This window comes from Fusarium proliferatum (assembly GCF_900067095.1).
Source record: "Fusarium proliferatum ET1 genome assembly, contig: FPRO_scaffold009, whole genome shotgun sequence".
NCBI classification, from domain to species: Eukaryota; Fungi; Ascomycota; class Sordariomycetes; order Hypocreales; family Nectriaceae; genus Fusarium; species Fusarium proliferatum.
In genome coordinates, this window is record NW_022194798.1 from 1,399,058 (window position 1) to 1,424,656 (window position 25,599).

The following is a 25,599-nucleotide window of genomic DNA, read 5'->3' on the forward strand; positions in this document are numbered from 1 at the left end:
CCTAAACTCCAAGGTAAAAGTGCAAGAAATAGCCAGGAAGAAGTTTGAATGCGTGTGCTCTTCGAATAGCCTCGCGGTACCCAGGTTTTATATTTAAAGGATCACAAGAGGCCTCTTGGTCCAGACCAGCACGAGACAATCCAGGACCAGTTGATCTGTCTCAGTATACCAACCTAAATGTTCCAGCTATGGCGTCTACTGAGCAGCTGAACCCCTCAATTGGGTTTCCAAGATCGTACTCGAAACCTTTTCGGCCGACTATTGATAAAGTGGTGATCTAGACCCCGACTATCGACAATAGTCAATGTGAAATATTAACTTAGTGGCCAACTTACTGGGTGTTGTGCCTCTAAAAAAAAGCCAGTCGCTGATTCGGTCTGGAAGAACGTTGTCTAATTGGATACCAGACTTCCAGTAGCGCAAAGATGGGAGCTGAGGGGACGATTGTGATCTTGAGCCCAAGATAGACGGTACTTCCTACTGGGTCTAGTTCACGTGCAAGAAGAAGTATTTTCGATCACAGAAATCCACTAATCTGGATCTGGGGATTGTATCACGCCTGCACCTCTAAATCGTTAGCCTGAAGTTCCACGCAAGCCGCAGTCGTTCTAGATTGATCAGAAGGTCATGAGTTCAGTTTCAGCTGTTGAGTCTACTTCTTCGCTGCATGAAAGTCTATCTCCTCTGGTGGTACATAATCCACTCACGGAGGATATAGGCGAGGTCGAGGTAAGCTTTAGCTCTCAGCCAGCATGGGCACTTGATATACTTAAGAAATCATTATAGAACTAATTCATGGCTATCAGTTTACCATAATTCTCTCTTGTGAGCTTATGACCGCGTGTAAAGACATTAATGCGAAGTCTTGCAATAAGCGCTTCCCAAACGATATAGTACTGACACAAATACAGATGAGGCCCGGGTAAGATTAAGCCGATTCGTTTGGCTAAGGGTTCAAGATTAAGGTATATCAATTTTCTGGTAACTAACGATAGTGAGAATGAGATTAAACACTTCTAGTTTCGTATGCGTCCCAGACTTGTACATCATGGCAAGAAAAGGTCAGCATCGCCACCAAATGCTCATAAAACATCAGGTGCAATTTTCATGTGATTTTGTGCCAGGATTAACCTTCATGGTTCGAGATAGGATAAGCAAGGCTGCATCATCTGATGTCTAGGTTGACAGTCTCAAGTCTTTTCTGATGGAGAGGTTCATAAAAGATTGTGATATGAACTTTGAAAGATAATATTAGAGGAGTTAACTGTAGGTCATGAGAATAGACTCTCGATACCTCGCATCGTTGGCAATACTGATCATAGAAACATGTTACAGGCTCACACGCCTCAAAATTTGCATGTGCCTGTCGCACGGAACCGTTCAGTTCAAATTCGTAGGACTGGACTTGTTTCAATTGGTGTTTAAATCAGTAGCAGAATCGAAGACTGGTATCAGCTGATCGTGAGTGCAGTCCGTGAACCGCTCGGAATGGTCTCCTAGGGGCTTGAATCTGCAGTCTCCTTGACGAACTGAGACATGCATCTTCACTGCAATAAATTTCTCCGTTACGCAGTTGTTGGACAAGAGCATGTGAGATTCTCAACAAAAGCTTTGATAATGCTAACGGTATTCAGTAGGTGGTTTGAGCCTGATGAAGCTTTAAACCCTACGTAACCTTCGTCAACCTCAGGTCAATCAGCTGCACATGAATCCGTGATCGTAACCCGGATCGCCAACCTTCTCAATAACAGTAGTGATCATCAATCCAATTCTGTTCCTTGCTTGAGGCATAGTATTGGATAGTATGCAAGCCGTAACTCCCCTGGAGAACTGAGAAACACGGGTGTAGCCTCACCGTTACATGTGTCATGAATCAGGTATCTGCTTTTGTGTGGGGTCAAGTTCAAGTTTAAAGGTTACCGCGGCATTCCATATTGCTTTGCATACAATTACCTGGATGAGGACGTTGCAGTTGGCCATTCAGGGCTTTTGTTGATGTGACCATGAGGCGGGGAATTGTGTGGCCTGCCCGCTTTGACCATGCACAAATGATGTTTCTATTTCTTTAATCTTCGACTAAGCAAGATCGACGGGAATGATACCTCATCGTAAGCAAATTGTGACTACGATTAGTTGTTATCATGGTCATGTTAGCTTACGGGCTAGAAAGTCGGCCATGGTTTACTACTGAACCTTTCGCTGTTACTAAATCCCGAACCTGGTAAATCTTGTTGGATGGAAATTTCATTACCCGGTCACAAATACGATATGATTTCCGAACAGGCTGAGCTGAAAAGTGCAGGCCATTGCCTTATCTGATTCTCATTTGTCATAAAACATTTCCCAATCCCCACACAAAACATCTTCAATAATTCCCTGTCATATCTGACAACTTCATATGCCGAACCTCGGTCGTAAAACTGGGGAAGCTAGGGAGGCTAGGGAGGTAGGGTAACAGTTCTCCGTGTCACTAGGTGCAAGGTTTACGTTTACTATGCGCAGTATGTATTTATTTCTTTAAGATCATGCGATTGTCCCAATCTGATCCCAAATTAGACTTAGCTAGAGGATCAATAGTGTCGATAGTTGGCCTTGATTAATTCCGATTGGGTTTTTGTACGATGGAGCTAAAGGCCCGAATGGTTTAAGGTCTGTTACCGTGAGCACGTACTGCAAGTCTGCAACACATACTCCGTATGCTGCCGTAGATGAAGGTGATCGTCCCGAGTTAATAAATTGGCAACAGAACGGCGCCTCCGCGTGTCGATGCCGAGCAAGGGCCTGGAAATGATCGACAGGCCCCAGCCAGATCCTGGGCATCTGTTCTCGGAACCTAAACTATTCTGGCTTGATGCCTAAATATTGTTTTTTGGGATCGATAGCCTACATTTGCTCCAAAGATGGGAGCGAAAATGTGATATCAGGAATATCCAAGCCAACATCATGTAGGTACCGGAACATCAACTCTTGTCAAGCCCGTTACAAAGCTGCCGAGTTTTCTGTTAAGCTCCGAAAGTTCAAACTCTGTTAAATGGCCTACACGCGTTGCCTTCCACGTCAGTGCACTTCAGACTTTTTCCAAGGCGTTGAGGTCACTGGATTGGACTGTGTGACTGTGATATTACCCCAAGCGCGCTCGCCCTGAAAAAGCCGGCCCCTGTAAGCTGCCCAAAACTAGCGAACCTACAGCACGAGCAGGGCAAGGGTAGCATCTCAACACCCAAACGGTCGGTTGAGTCTCGACCCGGAACAATGGACCAGTAACCACAGACCAAATCACGCGACAATGGCAAGATCGACACTAAGTGAACGGTGGAAATTTGAAACAATCTAGGCGAAGAGACGATGGGAAAACGGCGGCGGACGGTTCAAAAGGCTCAGGCTCGAGTTGGACAATAGAGTTTAAAGCTAAACGCCGGATCGCATCAGCCGCTTCACCAGAATGTTGCACTACTAAGAGCGCTATCAAATGAGATGCCCCCAATTCTGATGAATAAGCTGGGAGATCATGGAGAACCCTTGTTCTGGAACCTGGGGCTTGGATCCTAGTGACACGCTTTGGCTGCTACAGTCTCCAAAGCCTGTAGTAATATTTGGGTTAGTCGGCATTCAATGACCAACAATAACTCGGCATTTCCGGTCTGACTTCCTTACAAATGTCCAAGATGAAACAAGTGCTTCTCTTCTTGGCACACCTCGCCTTGCCTTCACCGTAACGATGCAACCCCGTCCGTCTTCAACATGCTAAACGGTCCGTGGTCAATTGTGGCTGCTTACCATTTTACGTGCTTGCACATGTTCCGATCGCCAAGTCTAGTACTCCGTCAACGGCTCAACAATTCTTTATCCATTAGCCTCCTCCCAGATGGTCTTTGCTCCTCAATTTCCACGCATAACATAGCCTAGACCTTCCAGCAATGGCTTAACGTCGCCCACTGTCGGAACATTCTACCCCTGGATCCAGACTTGGTCTCGCACGGCATCCTTACAAGGCTTCTTAGCCGCATGTGATGATCGACGGTGCTCATTGACATGGTCGGCAGACGTATATCATCCCGGGAGTTCCACATCCAGCTTGGCTTTTCGCTAATCGAGGGGGTTTCAATTGTCTTTTTTTACTTCTTGACGCTGCACGATATATACCAGAATGCGGTCAAGGCAGCCTGATCTTTGGGCGGCCGAGTACATTACCTTTGCAGCGGCGACTATCTTTCTTATCCTACGTATTGCCAGCCGAAGAATTACGAGGATCAGGTTCTGGTGGGATGATTACTTTGCCTGTGCAAGTTATGTATGTTGATGGACAATGACCACTTGGGATTATCGTTAACAACATCAAGGCCACTGCGGTTTGCTGGGGCATTGTATTGCCTATCTGTACGATTCCTCCTCGACATCGACAACGACGATCGCTGACTTCTCATAAGGGATTCACCATGGCTTCGGATTGCACGCGAAGGATGTAGAGGGCATGACCTTTACGGAAGCCAACTACACGACCAAGAAATACCTTTTTATAATGGAACACTTCTACGCCTTCACCCTCTTCTTCGCAAAGATCTCCATCCTATCCTTCTACTGGCGCATGTTTCGTGTCGCAAACATCCAGATCTTCGTCTCGGTCTTGTTGGTCTGCTCCATTCTTTGGATTCTTGTTCGCGTAAGCAACCTCAGGAGATCGCAAGACCTAAGCTCACATTAGCCCAGACATTCCTGACCACATTTCACTGTTACCCTGTGCGAGCATTCTGGGATCCTACGATGGAACACTATACCTGCGCTATCAAGAGCAGTGACTTCTTCTTTGGTACTGTGCTTGCGCACGTTATAATAGACGTTGGCATCTTGATCCTGCCCATCGTTCAGATCCAGAAGCTTCAGCTTCCGACCCTGCAGAAGATTGCGATCATCTTTATGTTCATGTTCGGTATTCTGTAGGTCCTCTCTAGTCATCCTCAATAATGACCTTGTGCTAATACATCTTCCAGGGTTTGCGTAGCTGGTCTTGTCATTGTCAGTGTGTCAGCATCATTCGACAACAAGTCCGTCGACATGACATGGCAATTGGCTCCCGTCATTATTTGGGCATCGGTTGAGGTCAACTTAGTGACAGTATCCAGTCAGTATTACCTTCGAGTCTCATGCCTGTCTCACACTAATCCTTTACAGCCTGTCTTCCCATCATCCGACCAGCCTGCCTCTACCTCTTCACATGCACGAATCCCGTATCATCGATCAGATCCGGATCAAACAACTTCGGCAGCAACTATGGTCGAAGTCAAACAAAGCACTCAATTCGTCTCGGAACGATAGGGAAGGACGAGTCAAGCTCTACACACGAGCTCGCCAGAAGCGAGCCAAGCGGGAGCGAATCCTTCAATTCGGAGTTCGAGCACGAAGATCAGCGACATGGAAACATTGCTACTGTGACTGGTCCCGGGAGTTCGGCTAATCTGGCGCATCCAGCGGATGTTGGTGGTATCATGGTCAAAAACGAAACTGTGGTGCATGTGTCAAGGGCTAGGTCATCAAGATGAGCATACTCAGAACGGATTGGGCGGCTAAAGCGTTTGGTCAATACACGAAAAAAGGCGTTGCGGTGTTTATGTATATCTTTACCTAATCTCATAAATTATTAATGCTCATGGGGCCGCTACAGCGCCGTTGGGTACTCTATAGTATTTCCCCATCGCTCATAAGTGCTCCTTGGCTTGGTGATTACCTACGCTTCGCAGGTCATGATAGTCATCTTATTGGCAGACGATACTGCCGATCTGTCGGAAGCAATGCTTCATAGGTGAACGGCGAACGGTGTCACTGAGACACATTTCTGACTGCGCTGTCTTCGGTTATATAACATTGTTTGCAACTGAAGGCCGACTGTCAATCTGTCCGACTGGATGGAGAGTGAATGCGATATACAGAGCCACCAGGCCTTGCTATCAAAGCATATTTTATTACCTCTATAGCCAGCCAACCAGTCAAGTTGGGTCAGAGGACTTTTGTGCAGATAGATATCAGTGATCCAAGTCGTGGGCCATGGCGAGTTGGGAATGGACAACGTGAGAACAATAAGGTCTCGGACAGATAGGCAGTATTAGTCAAATAGAGGTTAGGTGATAAAGATCAACTAACTTGCCAAAGAAGGCTATCGTGGAAACACCAGAGAGCGAAGAGCGAAGAGACTGTTCAGCAACCAAGACAAGGATGTCAAAAGCAAGCAGTCACAAGACTGAGAAGGCGAAAGGATCTCGATAAATAAAAAAGAAACTTTTCGAAGTCATATGAATTACGTTCTATCTGTTGAAAGCCAAAGATCTTTCGGTATTAAGCTATTTACATGACAAAGGCAAGGGCCATAGGGAGTGCGAGGAGCATAGATCCAGCACTGACGAGAGAAGCTCCAGCAACTACGGGAACTTGGTCAGTTGGGGAGGGCTTGCCTCCGGGGATGGTTCCGTTTGAGGGAACATTGTAGGTAGGCTGAGCACCAGGGCCAGTGTTACCAGGGGCCTGAGGGTTGGCAGGCTGCTCAGAGCCCTCAGTGGGTGAGGCACCAGAGTCGGTGGCAGTGGCCGGGACTCGGGTGAGGGTGGTGAACGCACCGGGTTGCTGGGTGCTAGTCTGCTGAGGGGCCTGGCCAGTGTGTCCCTGGATGATGGTAACAGTGGGGGCAGCAGGGACGTGGACAGTGGTCGGAGCAACGAAGGTGCTGGTGACGAACTTGGTGCAAGGAACGATGGTGGTGACGTCCTGGGTGATGGTGACAAGGTCGATGGTGGTCTTAGCAGCATCGGGAGGAGAGGTAGGAGCGGGAGCAGAGCCGTTGTTACCGTTGTCAGAACCCTCACCAGGCTTGGAGTCTCCGCCTTGGTTGGAACCGTTGCCGCCCTCGACGGGAGTCTCAGGGACAGCAGTGGCAGTGGCAGGGCAGACGGTGGTGCGCTCGATGACAGTCTGGGTGACGATCTTCTGAGTGTAAGAAGCAGGGCAATTGATGACAGAGGCAGCACAAGATGTGATGGTGTAGACGTGAGTCTCGCGGATGGTGCTGGTGATCATGCCAGAAGCATCGGGAGCGGCAGTGACAGCAGGGGCAGAGGTCTCCTCAGCATCAGATCCAGAGCCAGTGGTGACAGCAGGCTTGTCGGAGTCGGCAGATCCAGTGCTGGCAGGGAGGCTGCCAGACTCAGCGGGAACGTTACCAGCAGAAGTAGCATCAGTGTTGCCACCAGCGGGAGCAGAGGGAAGGTTGTAGTCAGAACCACCAGTAGCAGAAGGGGAGTTGCCGGGAACGACGGTGGTGTAGCCCTCGGAACCGGAAACGACAGTGGTGAAACCCTCAGAGCCAGAGACGACAGTGGTGAAGCCAGCAGATCCGGAGACAACGGTAGTGAAGTCGCCCTCAGAGCCGGAGAGAACAGTGGTGTAACCTTCTGAGCCAGACACAACAGTAGTGAAACCAGTAGAGCCAGAGATATAAGTAGTGAAGCCCTCGGAACCAGAGACAGTGACCGTGGCACCAGCGGTGTGAGTACCGAAGATGGCAGTGACATCGCCGCCAGCAGGGATGGTGTGAGTGGGAACGCCCTCAGGGCCAGTGGGGATGGCACCAGAGACAGTGAGATCGCCAGAAGCAGAGCCAGCAGGAACCTCAACGGAATCAGTAGCAACAGGGAGTTCGACAGAACCAGTCACATCACCAGAGGCAGTAACAGCGGGAGCCTCATATGAGGCAGAGTCGGAGGGGATCTCAGCACCGGTGGTAGCGACGGGGAGAGAGTCAGAGCCAGTGAGATCACCGGAAGCACCAGGGATATCGACAGAGGCAGAAACGTCAGGGACACCGATGGAGCCAGAGAACTCAACAGAGTGGGTAACGCCAGCGGGGATGGTGATGTCGGCAGAAGCGCCACCAGTAGCAGTGATAGCGCCGGAAGCAGAGATGGTAGGACCGCCAATGAAGCCACCCTTCTTGAAGTGGCCGATGAAGCTGCCGCAAGTACCGCGGGTCTTCTGGGAGAAGGTGGACTTGATACCCTTGGCGAGACCAACGGAAAGGTTGGGGATGAGACCGAAGAGACCGCCGCTGAAGTCGAACTTCTTGTCGATAGCGAGACCAAGGTTGCAGCCAAACTCGCCAGTGACATCAATACCAGCGCTGGCACCGGCACCGCCTCCAATGGTGGCAGTGTAGTCGAAGAGAGAGAACCAGACACCAGCACCGAAGCCAACATCAGCACCAGCCTTGCCGCCGAGACCGAGAACAGGGATCTCGAGACCACCGCCAATGCTGAGCTCAGAACGAAGACGGAGACCAAGCTGAAGATCGATACCAGCACCAAGCTCGACATCGGCACCGACGCCAACGGGAAGAGCCTTGGTGACGAGACCCTCAAGAGAAGCGTGGATGACCTCCTTGGTGAGCAGGGAGATATCGACGTAGGCAGACTCGGGGAACTTGACGTAGACACCAGCAGAGAGATCGATAGCCTTACCACAGCCGACAACAAGATCGATAGCGATGGCAGCCTCAATAGCGGCCTTCAGCTCAGCGTCAAGACCGGGGATAGCAATACCAAGCTTGGGGGCAGTGAAGAGTTCGACGGACTGGTGGACGGCAGCGGAAGCAGAGAGATCGATCTCGATGTAGGCAGAGATGCCACCGAGACCAACACGAACGTTGGGAGTAGTGAGGAAGTCAGCACCACAAGCGAAGCCAATGTCACCAGTGATCTGGCAGCTGGGGAGGTTCAGGCCCAGGTTGACAGCAGGAGTAGTTGAGGTCTCGGGAGCGCAGATGCCCTGGAAGAGGATATGATCCTTCCAGGCGTTGCCGATGCTGCAGGAAGTACCAGTGTGCCAGTCAGCACCACCGCCGGCGTTCCACTCGATGCCACCACCGAGAAGACCGCCGAGACCGATACCAGCGCCAATACCAGCGCCAGCTCCGATCTTACCTCCAACACCGCCTCCAATCTTGCCGCCAGCGCCACCCTTGATATCGCCCTCAAGGTGACCACCGGCGCTGCCACCGGCACCAGCTCCAGCTCCAGCGCCAGCTCCTCCACCAATCTTGCCGCCAGCACCTCCTCCAATGTGACCCTCGGCACCACCGCCGATTTCGCCTCCGATCTTTCCACCGGCTCCGGCTCCGGCTCCGGCACCAGCACCAGCACCTCCTCCGATCTTACCACCAACCTCACCACCGATTTCACCGCCAACCTTGCCACCAGCACCAGCGCCAATCTTTCCACCGGCTCCAGCACCAGCTCCGGCGCCGGCACCTGCGCCGGCACCTCCACCAATCTTGCCGCCGATTTCACCACCTATTTCACCACCAACCTTGCCACCAGCGCCAGCACCGACCTTTCCGCCGGCACCAGCTCCAGCTCCAGCTCCGGCCTCACCTCCAGCTTCACCTCCGATATGACCGGAAGCTCCACCGCTGAGGCTACCGCCGAGATGACCACCTGCACCAGCTCCTGCGCCGGCTCCTGCACTACCACCGGCTCCGACTCCGAGATGGGCATCAGCACCACCTGAGATCTCGCCGCCAGCAGAGCCTGATGCTCCGCCACCGAGGAAAGTAGGAGTTGCTTCGCCCAGCGAAGCAAGAGCTCCCAAGGCAGGGATGAGTCCAGCAGAGAAACGCATGGCGTTAAACGAGTGTTGGAATGATGATAATAAAAAATAAAGATTTGTAGTAGTGGTTGTAGTTGTTTGAGCTTGTAAAGCGAGAGTGGTTGATAATAGTAGCGAGTGACTAAGAGAAACTCAGAAACGAAAGTAATAAGGAAATAAAAAAGAAAAGAGAGATAATAGCAAAAAAGCAGATAGAACGACTGTTGATGCTGGAAAAGAAACAAGACATTGAAGCCGGCGATGAGCTTCCTTTTAAGCTGAGTTGAGCTCTCACGACGAGAGTCATGAGTGACAGGAACTTGAGCACTGATGCTGGCCAGCATGACAGAGCTCGCTCGCTCGGTCAACTCGGGTCCAGGGGTTTGAGCCATGACCTAGTGTCAATCCGATCGCCGCTCAGACGTTTCATGAGGTTCTACCGTAGGTTGGTGGTGACGGTGAAGGGCTTTGACGTTTGTTTGTTTCTTCCAAATTTAGCCGGCAGGGGTTCGAGTCAGTTGAGATGGATGTGAAGAAAGACACTACTGCAGTGTTGAAATTGTATGCATGATAACGAGATTGCATATCACATATTGTTTCTCTGGTCTTGGTACGTATTGAATCGGCTTATCGGCTAGATGCTTGCCGCGTTATTCGGCTATTCCTCGTCTCGATCTGTTATGAACATCATTGACCAGCATCGTCAGCTAACGCATGAGGCAAAAAAACGGCCGAGAATCACGACCAGGATACAGGGCCGTCTACCGTAGTGGGAAAAGCGCTATGCCAAAGCGTAGAGTCAAGGCGCAAATCCGCGATTCTCTGGGAATAGTTAGTTTCAGTTTTTGTTCCAGAAAGATTCGTTTCAGGTGATTTCTTCTATAGATAGTGAGTTCAGTTGGTCAAGTACCCCATCCGCAATCTTAAATGCATTTAGCTGAGAACGCCACCACCTGAACAAAAGACCAATGCCGGATCGACGAAAAGTGGACTCTCCCCGGTTGATCCGTCTCGCTTTGATTGCTGCCTCGGCAACCTTTCCCACAAGAGGTTGAAACAGAAATCAGTGGGTAGCTTCTAGTGCGCAATGGGCATCAAACGGCCCGCAGCCACAGAACAGCTCTGGAGCTGTCAGGCAGAGCTGCTCAGCGATCACATCATGGCAGGGATGGCATTTGCGTGTTCACCTGAGATGGTAAAACAAACTATGGATGATGCTGACGAGAATAGAAAGTTTGGCGAAAGGAATGCCCGATTGGTCTCGTTGGTTTCTGAATCGAGAGGAAGAGGCTCAAGGATGCTACTCTGTCAAAATCCAATGCTACCCTACAGTCATGCATTTCTGCTTGATTTGACAATGGCATTGCAACGGAAGAAGAACGGCATTGTGTATTATGCTATGCCTCTGATATTAAATGTCACTGAGGTTCAGATGACAAACATACTCTATTATTCCATCTCTAATTGTCATTGTGTAGTTCTGTCAGCGATGGGCTAACCGTGCCTACGTTAGCTGTTGGATGCATCCTCAAAAGTCATGACAATGGGACCGTGATCCGCTGTTGCCGACAAGCGAAGACAGCGACTCATTCATGATCTGATATTAAATTTCCAGTGGGCACGGCACGAAGCTCACCCTTGAAGCGAGCTCATCATTTAACGTATCCGTATACGGCCCTATGACAATTCAGCCCTAGAAGGTGACTCTTCGCAACTGGGTACCTGAAAAGGGATGGAGGATTCTTGGAGAAGATCGGAGAATTTCTCACGGCTGTGGCGGGGGTTTCGTTTCGGATTTCGGCCAGCTCTGCCCCTGAGCTGAACATGACTTATCTTATCTCAATTGCCAAGGCCGAGGAAAAGGAACAGGAAAATGTTTAATGCAGAGCTCGAACCCATGACCTTGGCGTTGTTTACTGGGGACACGAAAAAGTCAATACGCGAGGCTAGGAAGATGGCTTCAGTGTCTACAGACTGCTTTGAGCTTCACGTTCCTTCGATGGCCTGCTTGAAATGAGGGATCTGACAGCCATCAATCAACCTTCATCCCAACATGATAAACTTTTAAAATAACTTGTGCATAGACGCAGTTATCGACGGCATCAATGCGCAATGCGAAATGCAAATGCCGATCTTGTACAAGGTACGATGCGGCTGTGCAAATGTTTAGAGTGTTTGAGGTTGACAAAGTTCCCTACACCAGGGAGCCAAAAATATCATTTAGAGTCTAACGACCCTCATGACTACTGATCAGCGACAATTGCTTTTTCTTTTTTTTGTTGCATTTACAAATTCATGTCAGATGATGTTATGCCGCTCATGCGTTTGCTCTTACCAACCTGGCAGAGAAATGCTTCCTACCTGATGGCAATGTTGCTGTGAAGTGAGATAAGATAAGGCCATGGCGGAATAAACGCCGCTTCATGGATGGCCACACTAATTACGGATGAATTTACTCCGTTGGTTTGGACGTTAGCTGTGTCTGCGGTCGGTGCTGTCCGTGATAGCGGCAAACTCCGACGCCGATTGATTCACTTGTCCATCCGATAGCCGGACGGGCAAAAGTGGCTGACCAACGGTACGTGCCCGCCAACTAACCGAGACACCATTGAGTGATAAAGCCACCAGTGATTCACCATTATTTTGTGGCCAGTACGGATAACTTGACCTTCTGAGACTGGTCCGATCCGTCAGCCGTATTCCCGCAGATCGGCTGTCGACCTGCCCGACCATCCGACCACGATTAAGCAATCGTCCAGCCATCTCTGCAGTCTGCACAATGGATGAATCGAGTTTGGATGCTCGGTAGCCTTTATAGGCAAGTACAAAAAAAGATGGCCAATTCCGCATTCCCAATTGAAAACCGTTGACCGTTGACGGATAAATCGGCATTGATCGACCAGGATCCATCAATCTGTCCCCTCAATCTTGATCAACTCCCATCAACAATACAACACGACTCGCCCTCTCAATTCGAATGGTAAAACCTCACAAGATTATAGAAGGTGCAAGGTGTTCATGCTACAAAGCCTTTCCAACGGCATTGGCTGACCTATGCAACATCTCCCTTCCCTAAAGGCCCCTTTGTCGCCGATCAACACCCAGCAATGGGCCACCTCGTTTCCTCATTGGCTGCGACAAAAGGTCCTGGTAATAATCTGGCATACAATGCACGTGGGGTTCTTTGGCGATACAGATCGCTGCTTATCAGCGTTACCACCTTGTCTGCTCCGTACACAACTGCTTCATCTGTCGACTTTGTCCGACACTAGAGAGGATAAACATTTCACTTGCCTCCCACGTGTATTTCGTAGTCGAATATAAGTATCGCTTGTATTTCTCGTAAACACTATTCGCTTTTGTTGGTCAATCTTAATTATAAGCTTCAAAATGACGTTCATCAAGGCCCTCATTCCTCTTGCGCTTTACCTTGCTGGAGCGCAGGCTAAGTCTTGCTCTGCTGGTGGTAAGCCCACCGCTGAGTTTTGCTCAAAGGACCTTCCTCTGTCGTGTCACAACACCACCGCCGTTCAAGACACTTGCTGCTTCATTCCCGCTGGCCAGCTTCTTCAGACTCAATTCTGGGATAGCGACCCCGTAGCTGGACCTCATGGTACATCCAACCAACAACTCATCATCTCAATGTTATGAATTAACAATTTCTAGACTCCTGGACCATTCACGGTCTCTGGCCCGACTACTGCGACGGCACATATCCCCAGTTCTGTGACAAGTCCCGCGAGTACACCAACATCAAGGACCTCGTAACCAAGTTCCTCGGCAAAAAGACCGTGTCCTACATGGATAAGTACTGGGTCAGCCAAGACGGCAATGACGAGTCTCTCTGGGAGCACGAGTTCAACAAGCACGGCACATGCATCAGCACCCTCGAGCCAAGCTGCTACACCAACTACGAGACTGGCGCTGAAGCCGCTGATTACGTCAAGAAGACCATCTCCCTGTTCAAGACTCTTCCTACATACAAGTGGCTCGCTGAGGCTGGTATCAAGCCTTCCACGACAAAGACTTACACTGCCGATGAGATTGTGGATGCTTTGGCGGAACACCATGGCGCTCGTGTCACCATTGGCTGCTCTAATGGCTCATTAAGTGAGGTTTGGTACCATTTCAACGTCAAGGGCTCGCTGCAGGACGGCCAGTTTGTGTCTACTGAGCCTGATGGAAGCAAGAGCTCTTGCCCAGACACCGGTATCAAGTATGCTCCTAAGAAGTAAGCAACAAGCATATCTTTGGCCTTGTAAAATGAAGATGAATATGTATTCTGGATAGATTATGATGACAATGTAAATAAATATTATTATTAGGGCCGTGTGAACGTTGATTCATCCCATCTAAAACGTTGCTTCGTAATACTTTCGTATCTTGTCACATTCCTCCATCAACTCTCGGTCACAATTAGCCTTGATAGCCTCCTCCCATATGGCCTTTTCAAGATCGTATCCAGCGACGTCTTTGATCTTGTCCACATCGTCTCCCCAGAGTCGCGATAGAGTTCCGTCAGGACGCTCAGGTACGAGGTCTTCCAGCACCTGATTCGGATGCCTAGTATCGAACTTGACTCTGTTGAGATGGGCAAACATTGTGCTCGTAATCTTGACTTCGTTCTCGGTTATCCTTTGTTTTCGCTTCCGTGTAGATACGGTTGTTTGGTTTCGTCCTTTCTGTGTTTGCAGCTTCCAGTCTTGCTCAGGATCAGCCTGCCAGATACCGCTCCCCCAGTTGATTTTCTCATCAGTAATCAGCGTAGCTGGCTTTGCGACCTGCCAGTAGGGGTTGCCTAGAACCAACGCACTCTGCATGAAAGTCTCCTTGTCGCCTGATCCCCAAGCACCCTGCGAATGAAGTTGATAATAGAACTTTGGCCCGTAAAAGTTGTAGTATGCCGCGAGCAAGAGACTGTCTGCGTGCCTCGCTTTGTTGTATAGCATTACTCCGGATTCTGAACTTCTGGAGTCGATAGTAACGTTGGGCGCCTTGGCTCCAGCAATCTTGTAGAAGAGGGGAGATATCGTTGGCAGCCAAAAGTCGGGCCATGTCACAAGTCCGCGACTTTTATACGGTTCCACGGTGAGGAGATGATCGGGATTTCGAATTGGAAAGGCGTCGGAATCAAGGAATAGGATGTCTTGAAAGCTGGAGAAGAGAATCGACAACGGCTTGTACTGATACTTTTCAATCGTGGGTTGCTTAACGGATGTTGTATCAGGCAACTTTAAGAAATCGTCCATATTCAAGCATTGCACCTGCAGACTGGATAGTGTATTGTTGCACTGTTCGTGCTCAGCTTCGCTTGCCGAGTCGAGAAAAAGCTGGACGGGTAAACGCGACCCAACATGCCGTAGCATCCGTATGGCCGTCGCTGCTACTCCAACTGCTGACCCTTTGGCAGTGATGACAATACCCTTGGTGTTGCGTTTGAACGGTACTTTCGGAGCCAAGTGTCGAAGGCTTTGCACAAACTTTGCATGATTCTCTTTCAATGATTCGACTTCCTCATCAGATACCTCCAACCAGTCCGTGTGTATCTGCGCCTTTGAGCCATGAGGATCAAACTTGTCGCGCGATAGAGAATTAGGCGGTTTGATCTTATCACCATGAGGTTCCGCGGCGTAGAATTCCGTAACAAGGTTCTCCCAGAATCTCGTCGTCTGCTCAGTCGGCCCAGTAAATTGAGGCCCGCTCGTAGAGATAGGGTTTGGATTTGGCGGGGTTGAAGAGTCGGATTGAGTTTGGTTAGTTTGGGTGAGGCTTGGTGAGGAGACTCTCTTGTAGGCGACAGAGAGATCTGCCCAGAATTCCCAAAGCGTGAGGGCGCAGATGAAACAGATGAAAACGCCAAGAATTTTGACGAGACGATGGCGCGTGGTTACGACGCTGACCCATTTCCCGCTTTTGGAGGCGTCATCGCGCCAAGACCGGAGCATCGCGATGATAGTTGAGGAATTGACTTTGGTTTTGGTTTTGACTTTGGCTTTGGTGTTGGTTGTTGGGATATCAATTGACTTCTGACTGTATCAGTGGACAAAGTGAGTGGATGCAGGCTCGAGACCAGCGCGATATCGTTGTTTGCTGTGAATTAACGAGTATCGTCAAAATTGGAGCGTGTCGAGTTTTCTGGTAGCGTTGAACAATTGTCGTTGCGCATTGTCAATACCTGTCCAAATCCCCCCTTTTCTTGCGTCGGATGATGTTTGAGAATGGTCCAGGAGTAGGTTCGTAAAGTTTTGAGACGTCTTTTGAGGGTTTCGTCGCAAACTCTGTAGGAGATCAACCGGTCATAGAGCAACAGCTCAAGAGAATCATGTGATTTGAATCATGGCAGTTACGTCAAAACAAAACAGGAGAGAAACAATGAGGAGAAGAAGGTAGATGAGAGACGTGAAACGCTGCTGACAGTCAGCCCAGATCAAAAATAAAATGAAAGGAGCTGTTGGCTGTGCAGAGATCATCAGCTTTCACGTGATTCACAGAGCATTACGCAATGCCGCCGCGTTTCCCGATACCATGCCACAATCCGATGTCTCACAATAGAACAGTCAATTGGGCTTACTTCTTAGTGTCACATTCTATTTACATGCATATTGTTTAATTGTTTGTATTTATTGATCCTTTGTTAATAGTTAACTACCTACCTATGTAGTTGACTGTTGTTTATACTGGTAAGGTTAAGCTTTAATTATCTTGCTCTCTAATCGAGAGAGATCTCAGTCTGACGTCATGATGTAACCCGCTCGTAAACACAAAACCCCGCACTCAATTAACTCTTCAGACAATTGGGGTCGTCTCCTCATCGATATTGATCCCAAAACCCTGCGCAGCCATGGAGTAACTCTGATGAACAGCTTCACTGGCATAGACCCTCATCTCCTTCTCATAAGCAGCTGTGACACCCGCACTGTACCCGCCAGCTTCACGCAGTAATCGTCCAAGCAGCGCTGAATCACGGACAGCCGTGTTAGCACCAATCCCGCCCGCAGGTGTCATCGAGTGAGCTGCATCGCCTATGACCGTCACGCGAGGCTCATTCTTCCACTCAGGTACACCTGAAGGCGTCGAGCAGGTGATTTTCCAGAACGCAGCTTCACCCTCATCCATTTTGTCGATTAGAGCCTTGAACTTTGGGTCCCAGTCTTTAGCAATTGACTTTGCGATGTCAGCGGCGACTTTTCCGACAATCGCGTAGTTGTCGTTCGGCGCGCGAATGACACCTGGAGCTCCGCCCATGGTCCAGCCAAAGCTCACATCTGGGTTGTTCATATCTCCCGAGCGAACATTTGTCATGAGAAAGGCGTGGCCGTCGGGGCGTGTATCGTCGCGGAGTCGGAAGACTCCCTCGCCGAGCTGCTTGAATGCTGTTGTGGGGGCTTGGCCGTGAATACCCCTCGCGCCAGTGTCGTAGACTTTCAACTTCCCACCCGAGACTTGTCTCGCAACTTTTGAGTAGATGCCTTCACCGCCAACAAGCATAGATCCTTCGATGGACTTTGTTCCGTCGGAGAAGATGGCGCAAACACCATCGTCGGTTAATTCGTAGCCTGTAACGTTCTTGGACCATTCAATGTAGTCTTCGCAACCCTCTGCGAAAATTCTTCTCATGTCACCTCTGGCAATACCAACAATCTTGCCATCTCGCGATGAGAGATTCTCCGCGACGACATGCTCAGTCTGTTGGCCAGTGACGGCATCGAATGCACGATATCCACCACCGCCCGTCTTGCCGCAGGCATCCCAAAAATGCTGCCATGTCTTCTTATCGAGAACAGATTCAATGGCGTCTAGACCCTCCACTGAAAGACGGAGCCTGTACCCTTGGGCGCGAAAGATGAAAGATTCATCGCGCTCAAAAATCTTAAAAGGGATCTTAGACTGCTTGAGAGATTGCGCCAGTAGCAATGAAGCGAGGCCGGAGCCTGAAATGAGGATGGGTTTCGTGACTGACATGTTGTGTTGTTGATGAATTGAGGTTCACAGCGGGCTAGGCTACGATGGAATGCAAGGTCTAGATAAATACCCGGCAGTGTTCTTGACTGGCATCTGTGGCACATCTGGGGCTGACAAACTACCATCTACATCGTGGAGTCTACCGCGCGCTATGGTGCAATTCTGAGACCCGAGATAAGGTTGAAGGCCTCAACAAGACGGCAGCTGGACATCGGAACATTCGCGGTGTCCGGAATTTCCGAATGCGGGCCTTGTGAAACCTTGGACATTTGTAAGCTGACATATTCACTGTTGTTCCCGTAAATAATCATCAGTCAGCCTGTATCATCGGTTTGCAAAATACAATTTGTGCATCCATTCAATTGGTGACATGTCTGAAATGCAATTGAAGGTGCTTATTGACTGCACTGTTTAGAAATGAGCTGTGCAACCTCGCTAGTCTGCCGAATAACCTCCACCATCTCGTCCCCGCCAAGCACTGGGCTGATAGAGCAGATCCTCAGAACGACTCTCCCGCGTAGCTTTGTAGTCAAAACCAACCCAATATTATTTTCAACCAAATGTTTTGAGATCGCAGCGTTCAGTTCATCCAAATCCTCCTCAGTCTTTCCCGCAGGTGCATATCGGAATGTCACTATCGCCATACTCGCCCGACTTGTGAGTTGCCAATCTGACAACTTTAAAATCTCGGCTTCAGCAATTTCTGCCAGATGGAACCCGTGATCAATCATCTTCCCAAATCTGTCCACGCCGAGGACTCGTAGGGTGAACCATAATTTCAGCGCTCGTGAGGGACGTGTTAATTCCATGCCAAGGTTCCAAAAGTTGGGCATCTCTTCGTCATCGAGAGCATCGCGAAGATAGTCGCCGTCGTTGTTGAAAACTTTGACCAAGCTGATCTTGTTTCTCAAAAGGATGAGACTGCAACTGTATGTTTGGAACAGCCATTTGTGTGCATCCCAAGAGATACTGTCTGCCGATCCAAGACCGTTGGCGACAGAGCTTCGAGTTGCAGCCAGGGAAGCTGACGCGCCATATGCACCATCAACATGGAGCCAAATGTTCTCCTCATCGCGTAACTGGGCGAGCACCTCCAGTGGATCGATGCTCCCAGTGTTTGTTGTCCCGCATGTCGCCACTATTACAAAAGGCTTCAGACCAGCCTCGCGGTCCGCTTTGATGGCATCTTTCAAGGCACTCACGTCCATTTGAAAGCATTCATTAGTTGGAACAACTCGAATTTGACTCCTCCTGATACCAATTATGCGGAGGGCTTTCTTGACAGAATGGTGTGTCTGATCAGAGAGATATGCGACGCCCAGGTGTTCAGAATCGGGCTCCAATATACATTCCCTTGCAAGTACCATGCCGCTCATGTTTGCCATAGAGCCTCCTGAGACAAAGATACCTCCAGACGTATCTGGAAGTCCAACTTTGGCTGACAGCCATTGCAGCAGCGTCTGCTCAACAATAGCTACACCAGAGCCCTGCAGTCTCGATCCAGCGAAAGAGTTGAAAGCGCTAGACAGACAATCACCTATCCAAGAAAGTGGCGAGGTAGGTGCTGGAACAAAGCAGAAACACTTGGGATGGTTCATTCGCATTCGATAGTCAGAGATGGTGAACACATCCTCAATGGCTGCCTCCACGGAGTGAGCACCGCCAGGAGTGCTGATTGCTTTGAGTTGAGAGACCTCAGTTCCTCCGGCTACTCGTAAGAGAGGGTCTTCGCCGACCTTCTGGGTAGCCTGGAAGATCCGATCGAAGGCGGCTTGGAAGGTAGAGCTTAGTGAGTCTAGTTCTGCACCTTGGTCTGGGGGGCCAAAAGAGTTCATTGTAGTCTACAAGCTTCGTGTATAGTGGCAAGTAGTTTGAGTTTAGGGAATCGCGCCTTTATAGGTCTGATGCGGCTTGGAGCGGCTTGCGGGTATTACGTGAAGGACACTGAAGGGCGCGAAATCTGACCGAGTCGAGATAGCTTCCCCGCCTTTTGTTGTTGGCGCTACAGCGAAGCATCGATTGCCAAGTCCTTCGATATATATCGTGCTTTGTTTCAGAAGATTCTCTTGTCCTATTGCGACCTGTACTTTATGTACGGTAGTGAGTCGCAATGCCAATATAGCACCATCTATTCCTGACTGTGCAGTGTTGCGATGAATCTGACTGTGAGGCTCTCATGCCACTGGCGAGCCAATCATGCATAATGGATTTCGCCAACGCTACGCCAACACACACATACTTCTCTCTCACCGGCTAGTGATCGGACTTCAAAAGTGCGCCCTACACCGGAAAGACTATAGCCGAGGCGGTTTGGATTGTAAGCTTCATCTACTAAGCACTAACATCAGACAAACCCTCTGCCGCTACTTTGATAACCATCTCGTTAAACAGATCCCACCACTCAATATCTGGAACTGAGCGAATTCGCGGGTCAGGCATCACCAGAATTATGTTTAGCTTCCCTGCAAATGTCCAAGCCCATGTTTGAGCTGAGTTTGAATCAGTTAGTTTCGTTGTAGAGCAAGAACGACGTGGAGGAGAGCAAGAATATTGCACTTACGCCCAAACAAGTTGCTAACTCGTGAATAAAACGAAAAGTCGTCAATATTCAGTGCAGGCTTATCATTTGGATCTAGAGATCCGTATGACCCTGGGAGATGATGTCCGTCCAAAAGACCTGCTGATGACAGAGGAGTAAACATGCCAGGCGGCCTATGGATATTGTTAGAAGAAGAAATGATTAGCCAGGAGCTTTATAGTGATAAATGCCAAGCAGACTTACGAAGGCAGCAGACCGGCTTTCATCGCTTCCATGGCGTGCGCAACGCCACCAAAGGCAGTCGGGCCTTGAGTCCAATCCACATGTTCACTCAGATTGCTTTTGACCGCCTCATCAGTTGCTCGACCAACATTTTGCGCAACTTCCCAAACAATCTTCCTCCAATTATCGTCCCCGAGAGAAGCATCCTGGTTCTTGAGATATGGACTCACGTCAAAGGGAGACACAAGAAAAGTAGTTGCCATGACGGGCCCGATATAGGCTGCTTCTTGACAGATCTCGCTCAATCTAGTTTTCGAAGAAGCTGAGCGATCCTGATTACCACCAAAAGATGTCTGCCGTAGCCTGTTGCTCACACAGATAGGTGCCGCCGTGGTTCGGGACACATCTTCCGGAGGAAAGGTTTTGAGGAGTGCAAGCGCCTGCAAGGCCGTCAATAGTGCCGTCACAGTAAAGCCGTGCTCCTTGCAGATCTTGAAGACTTTTTGCGTCGTCTCTTGCGATAAAACCTTCCTTCTCACCGAATACTCGGTGTCAGGTCGGTCTTTGGCTGGTTCTTGCGAGATAGGGCAGAGAGTGATGTTGCCGAGATTGGCGCCAAGAAGCTGCGCTGCCTTTGCTTGAGACTCAGCATCTAACGGAGTATCTCCAATAGGATCACGAAGAAAGTCCAGATAGCAAGGGTGCAGAGAAGAGTGGGATGCATCCTTGTATGAAAGTGATAGCACTTGGGTGGTACTTAGGCCATCCGCAAGCTTGCTAAGAAGGTTATTGAGAACAGCCGCACCACTCCAGAAATCGTTCAGTGCATGATTGTAACGGATTGCAAGAGCAAAAGTCCCCGCCTCAGAGGACGAAGAAACAATCGATATGTGTATCAAATGGTCTCCAAGCTCAAGGCTGATGCGTTTCTCTGGAGTCGAGTAGAAGTCGTCCGTGAGTAACTTCAAGCCCTCTTGAGCTGACTTTTCGGTCTGCAGAACGGTAGTCCTCTGCTTAATCCTCTCAGATAAGTCATTGTCTGATGTAAGAGGACGGTAGACGAAGTCCCGAGACTTTGCAACCGCCGACTCATCTTGGCCACGTTCAATGACTGCGAGGAGGGAAGGCTTCTCAAGGCAAAGGCGCGATACTGCTCTGCTAAACCAAGTGTCAATGGGGGCTTTGCTGTTCAGATGAGACGCGTAAGACGGAGCAATTGTGAAGATGACAGCGCCCATCCATTCAGTCCAACCGTCGATCTCGAGCCACTGATCGAACATGCGCTCGGGGCCGATGAGCGGCCGGCTCCAGAGACCGTCGCTTCGTTGCTTCCATGGAGACACTTTGGGCATTATGCTGTTTCTTTGAAGGTGCAGAAATGAGCAATGTGATGTTGGAGTCAACATGATCACCCCGCTAATTGCTGTTCCTTTCGCTGCGCCATGATCGTCGCTTACGTTGTCGAATTAGTGCTGAGAGGAGACTAAATTCTCACGACGTGCCTCAGTACCCCGCTGGAGAGTATCGTGCTATTTGCTGTTCCGTAGCAGTATGGAATCCTTGCACTTTGTTGAGTGTGCTTTCCATCCATCATGAGACACGAGACGAGCCGCATTGCTTTATTCTCACCTTGTGGATAGAGCCAGCTTGCTTCAGTGGGGACACATGCTAAATAGAGGATGTCACGGAACAGCCGCAGCGAAGAGACCGATTTTTCGGGATGGTGTAGAGAACACAAGGTTATCTCAAATTGGATGCTAGAGATCATGAACTGTCGCTAGCTTCTCTTTGTAGGGTCCATCTTCGTCGGAAATGCCCCGGTCTTGCTTTTTCCGCTGGTTCGGTTCGGTAGTCGGAATGCGGGCTTTTCCGTATGGACCGAACGAACCTCGAATAAGCCCCAATATTCATGACATTGTTTCGCGCTCTTCATTTCGCATCAATTTCTATCAAAGCCCAATAGTTGGTAATCATTTGTGAGACATTCCCGAGTTCATAGTCTCTCGTTGGACCACATCAATCTTCCCCGCAGTATCGTCGCATCAGAGCTGGCTTCACATCTGTGCGACCACGACTGGAAGATTACCTTACCTAGACCAACATCGGCTGTACCCACGGAAAAGCCTAGCTATCCTGCATCATCAGTGTCCCTCGTTCATGCCGATCAATTGGCGCGACCCCGAATACAACCTTCGAAGAGGCAGAACAAGGATTCAGAAATGTCGACAAAGCGGGGTACATCGACAATAAAGAGTCGAGATGACTCTGGAAAACAAGAAACGAGCAAAACACAGCAATCTTGGTTCCTAAATACTACCACTATGGCAATTGGAGTACTTGCTATTGGCATCTTAGTTCCCTATAGCCTTGGCCTCTTCGGTGAGGCTCAGGCAAAGCCCACTGTCATCGACCCTGCCAAGCTACCAGCTACGGCCCAGATAATCGACCAGAAGAGCTTCAATGTTTTGGAGCATGTCCCTCCACCGAAAGAAGCTAATGCTACAACTGTGAGTTAGCATAAGAGTGGCTGTGACCTGTGCTGACACGGTGACAGAGGTTCCTCTGGCCAGGAGTTACCTATGAATCCCTGACTGAACGACCATTTCATGTTTACGATGCGGAGTTCCTTGATATAATCGGAAGCAATCCAACCTTGACATTGCTTGCTACTTCAGAAAAAGATCCCATTTTCCACGAAGCTGTTGTATGGTTCGTAAACCTAACGGCCTAGCATTTCGGTAATCACTAACGCGGAATTGCATAGGAACCCTCCAACTGCAGAAGTTTTCTTCGTGCAGAATGCAGGCGATCCGGATGCTGGGACAGGACTTGCAAAGTCATCTGTAATCCAAAAGATTTCTTTGGCAGAAGCTGAAGCTCTGAAGAATGGATCGCACACTGAGAGCCAAGTCAAGATCACGGTGGTAGATTCTGATCCGCAAGTCATCAACCCCAATGGTAAGTATAGTCCTTAGATATTGGATAATTGACGCATGCTCATAAATCGCAGGCGGAACGAATTACAAGGGACAGATCATCTTCGCAGGCGAAGGGCAAGGCGAGAAGATACCCTCGGCTTTGTATCTGATGAACCCCGAAGCGCCATACAATACAACAAGTAATGACTTCCTCAAATCTCTGCGCTGTGAAAAGTACTGACTGGGCCATTGTAGCCCTTGTGAACAACTTCTTTGGCAGGCAATTCAACTCCCTCAATGATGTCTCCGTCAACCCGCGCAACGGCGATATCTACTTCACAGATACCATGTATGGCTACTGGCAGTACTTCCGCCCCGAACCCGGACTGCAAAACCAAGTCTATCGCCTCGACCCAGACACTGGAGCGTTGACTGTTGTTGCAGATGGTTTCGTCGCTCCAAATGGTGAGGCAATGGGAATTCCCACAACATTTATGTGAGTTGGTTGCTGACGGTTAGCGAATTACAGGACTCACTTTCTCGCCTGATGGACTCCACGCTTATGTTACAGACACTGGCATAAGCAATGCACTATTCGGGCATAACTACACTCGTCCCTCCTCTATGTAAGTCTTGACTTTAGTAGCAAGGGCCAGACCTCTAATAGTCATGATAGCTACCGATTCGATGTACAGGAAGATGGTACATGGGACAGCCGTAAGACGTTTGCTTTCACAGCAGCTCGTCTACCGGATGGTAAGCATGATTGGACATTTCTTACTGCTAGCAGGCCGTGCTCTAAAAGACGACCAGTATGCTGATCTTTATGACCAGGAATTCATTGTGATTCCAAAGGCAACGTGTACGCGGGCTGCGGTGATGGCGTGCATGTCTGGAATCGCTCCGGAAAGCTCATTGGAAAGATTTACACAGGAGTCAATGCAGCCAACTTTCAATTCGCTGGCAAAGGACGCATGGTTATTATGGGGAGGAAAAAACTGTTCTATGCGACTCTGGCTGCTTCTGGAGCACCATTGAGTTGAGCTATTGACATAATCCGATACCTCAGTACGGGGGTTTGACTTCAGAGCGAGGCGTCAATTCTAGATCTACGACTGATGGTTGGCTGTTTTCCGAAGCTTGCAAACATAGTATTGCATGCGCAAAATAACAGGTTTCTGCGTGTTGAAGGAGTTGCATAGACATGGAGTAGTAACTGAATTACCAGAACAAGCTAGGATGCTGTCAACATCAAGCTTTAAGCTTAGTGATCGATCGCCATGGGTTACATTGTGATCAAGACACAGGCTAACAGGGCGGCACAGCACTCGGCCCCGAGCATCCATCCAGGTATCTGCCGATCCCTCACAAGGCTGTGCAGCTGATGCCGATCAATCAGGGGGTTGCTGACCGAGGCATCTCCGCCTGGTACGACAAAAGAATCCTACGATGATCGTGGCCTTGATTGTGACGTCGGACAATAAATCTGATTGGCATCGGTATTTGTTTATGCATGAATGTCAGCATCCTTCGTGTTTAGTCCAAATTGGAACGGGATGAAAAGGTCCCTTGCAGAGTGACATTCAATGCCTTTGATCAGCGAGGGAGTGGAGCTGAAACAGAACACGACTTGCCTATTTCGATTCTGTAGCTCACTTCTGACGTCAGATCAGTTTGTAAGGCAGAAATGTTCGTATAGCAGGCCACTAACACCAGGTAGGTAGGTAGCCATGCGCAGCAAAGAAGACAACCCAGCCTCAACAACTATTAGACAACAAGTCACCATAAACATGAGCTTTGTAGAAACGCATGGAGACCGCATTATTTTTGCGTTCTCAAGACTTCCTATACAATAAGAACGTCAATTATTGGCTTTCGCAAAGAATCGCGCTGTAGCAGAACTGCCTCCAATCCTACGCAGCCTCACAAACGTCCCGTCGACCCACGTGCCTGCCGATCAGTCTTGGCTTAAACCCGCCTCAGCATAGAAAACCCGACTCTGCAGCAGAGAATCGGCCATGATGTAATGGACTCTCCAACCCGTTTCAAGCCGGAAGTGCTGAAACAATCCTTCCAGCAAAGTATACCGTGGATAGACTGGAAGGATGCACTTTGACTGGCCTATCACAGCACACAGATCGTATCCGCTAGCACTGCCGGCAGATGATCTTGAGTGATATACCCGAAAAGTGCATAACTTTCTGGCGACTTTGTTGCTTATGACGAGCAAGATCCTGACAAGATTATGATCAACATGGATGCAACGTGCTTGCCTAAGATGTGCATTTGAGCTGAGCACCCATGGACAAGCCGCGATCAAGGTTGTCAGTCGTA

The 25,599-nt window shown here is 49.4% G+C and overlaps 8 protein-coding genes across 8 annotated transcripts; 3 read left to right on the forward strand and 5 right to left on the reverse strand.

The window, feature by feature from the left end:
• Nucleotides 1–4,147: 4,147 nt before the first annotated feature.
• Nucleotides 4,148–5,537, forward strand: FPRO_15257 (uncharacterized protein; the record flags this gene model as incomplete). The annotated part of the gene is made up of 6 exons (XM_031220442.1): nucleotides 4,148–4,291; nucleotides 4,341–4,377; nucleotides 4,428–4,660; nucleotides 4,708–4,934; nucleotides 4,989–5,119; nucleotides 5,170–5,537. The coding sequence occupies 6 exons, from the start codon at nucleotides 4,148–4,150 to the stop codon at nucleotides 5,535–5,537; spliced, it is 1,140 nt and encodes a 379-aa protein (XP_031086101.1).
• A 799-nt stretch (nucleotides 5,538–6,336) lies between these two features.
• On the reverse strand, nucleotides 6,337–9,657 carry FPRO_15256 (uncharacterized protein; the record flags this gene model as incomplete). Its single annotated transcript, XM_031220443.1, has 1 exon — nucleotides 6,337–9,657. The coding sequence occupies one exon, from the start codon at nucleotides 9,655–9,657 to the stop codon at nucleotides 6,337–6,339; it is 3,321 nt and encodes a 1,106-aa protein (XP_031086102.1).
• A 3,357-nt stretch (nucleotides 9,658–13,014) lies between these two features.
• On the forward strand, nucleotides 13,015–13,859 carry FPRO_15255 (related to ribonucleases; the record flags this gene model as incomplete). Its single annotated transcript, XM_031220444.1, has 2 exons — nucleotides 13,015–13,237; nucleotides 13,291–13,859. 2 exons carry the CDS (start codon nucleotides 13,015–13,017, stop codon nucleotides 13,857–13,859), a joined length of 792 nt encoding a protein of 263 aa, XP_031086103.1.
• Nucleotides 13,860–13,976: 117 nt separating this feature from the next.
• On the reverse strand, nucleotides 13,977–15,569 carry FPRO_15254 (putative MNN2-type II membrane protein; the record flags this gene model as incomplete). The annotated part of the gene is made up of 1 exon (XM_031220445.1): nucleotides 13,977–15,569. The coding sequence occupies one exon, from the start codon at nucleotides 15,567–15,569 to the stop codon at nucleotides 13,977–13,979; it is 1,593 nt and encodes a 530-aa protein (XP_031086104.1).
• An 841-nt stretch (nucleotides 15,570–16,410) lies between these two features.
• On the reverse strand, nucleotides 16,411–17,586 carry FPRO_15253 (uncharacterized protein; the record flags this gene model as incomplete). The annotated part of the gene is made up of 1 exon (XM_031220446.1): nucleotides 16,411–17,586. The coding sequence occupies one exon, from the start codon at nucleotides 17,584–17,586 to the stop codon at nucleotides 16,411–16,413; it is 1,176 nt and encodes a 391-aa protein (XP_031086105.1).
• A 395-nt stretch (nucleotides 17,587–17,981) lies between these two features.
• On the reverse strand, nucleotides 17,982–19,421 carry FPRO_15252 (uncharacterized protein; the record flags this gene model as incomplete). Its single annotated transcript, XM_031220448.1, has 1 exon — nucleotides 17,982–19,421. One exon carries the CDS (start codon nucleotides 19,419–19,421, stop codon nucleotides 17,982–17,984), a length of 1,440 nt encoding a protein of 479 aa, XP_031086106.1.
• Nucleotides 19,422–19,917: 496 nt separating this feature from the next.
• On the reverse strand, nucleotides 19,918–21,699 carry FPRO_15251 (uncharacterized protein; the record flags this gene model as incomplete). The annotated part of the gene is made up of 3 exons (XM_031220449.1): nucleotides 19,918–20,075; nucleotides 20,147–20,298; nucleotides 20,369–21,699. 3 exons carry the CDS (start codon nucleotides 21,697–21,699, stop codon nucleotides 19,918–19,920), a joined length of 1,641 nt encoding a protein of 546 aa, XP_031086107.1.
• Nucleotides 21,700–22,668: 969 nt separating this feature from the next.
• FPRO_15250 (putative lactonohydrolase) lies at nucleotides 22,669–24,308 on the forward strand (the record flags this gene model as incomplete). Its single annotated transcript, XM_031220450.1, has 8 exons — nucleotides 22,669–22,854; nucleotides 22,902–23,056; nucleotides 23,112–23,305; nucleotides 23,358–23,465; nucleotides 23,521–23,730; nucleotides 23,795–23,891; nucleotides 23,942–24,021; nucleotides 24,100–24,308. The coding sequence occupies 8 exons, from the start codon at nucleotides 22,669–22,671 to the stop codon at nucleotides 24,306–24,308; spliced, it is 1,239 nt and encodes a 412-aa protein (XP_031086108.1).
• Between the last annotated feature and the right edge of the window lie 1,291 nt (nucleotides 24,309–25,599).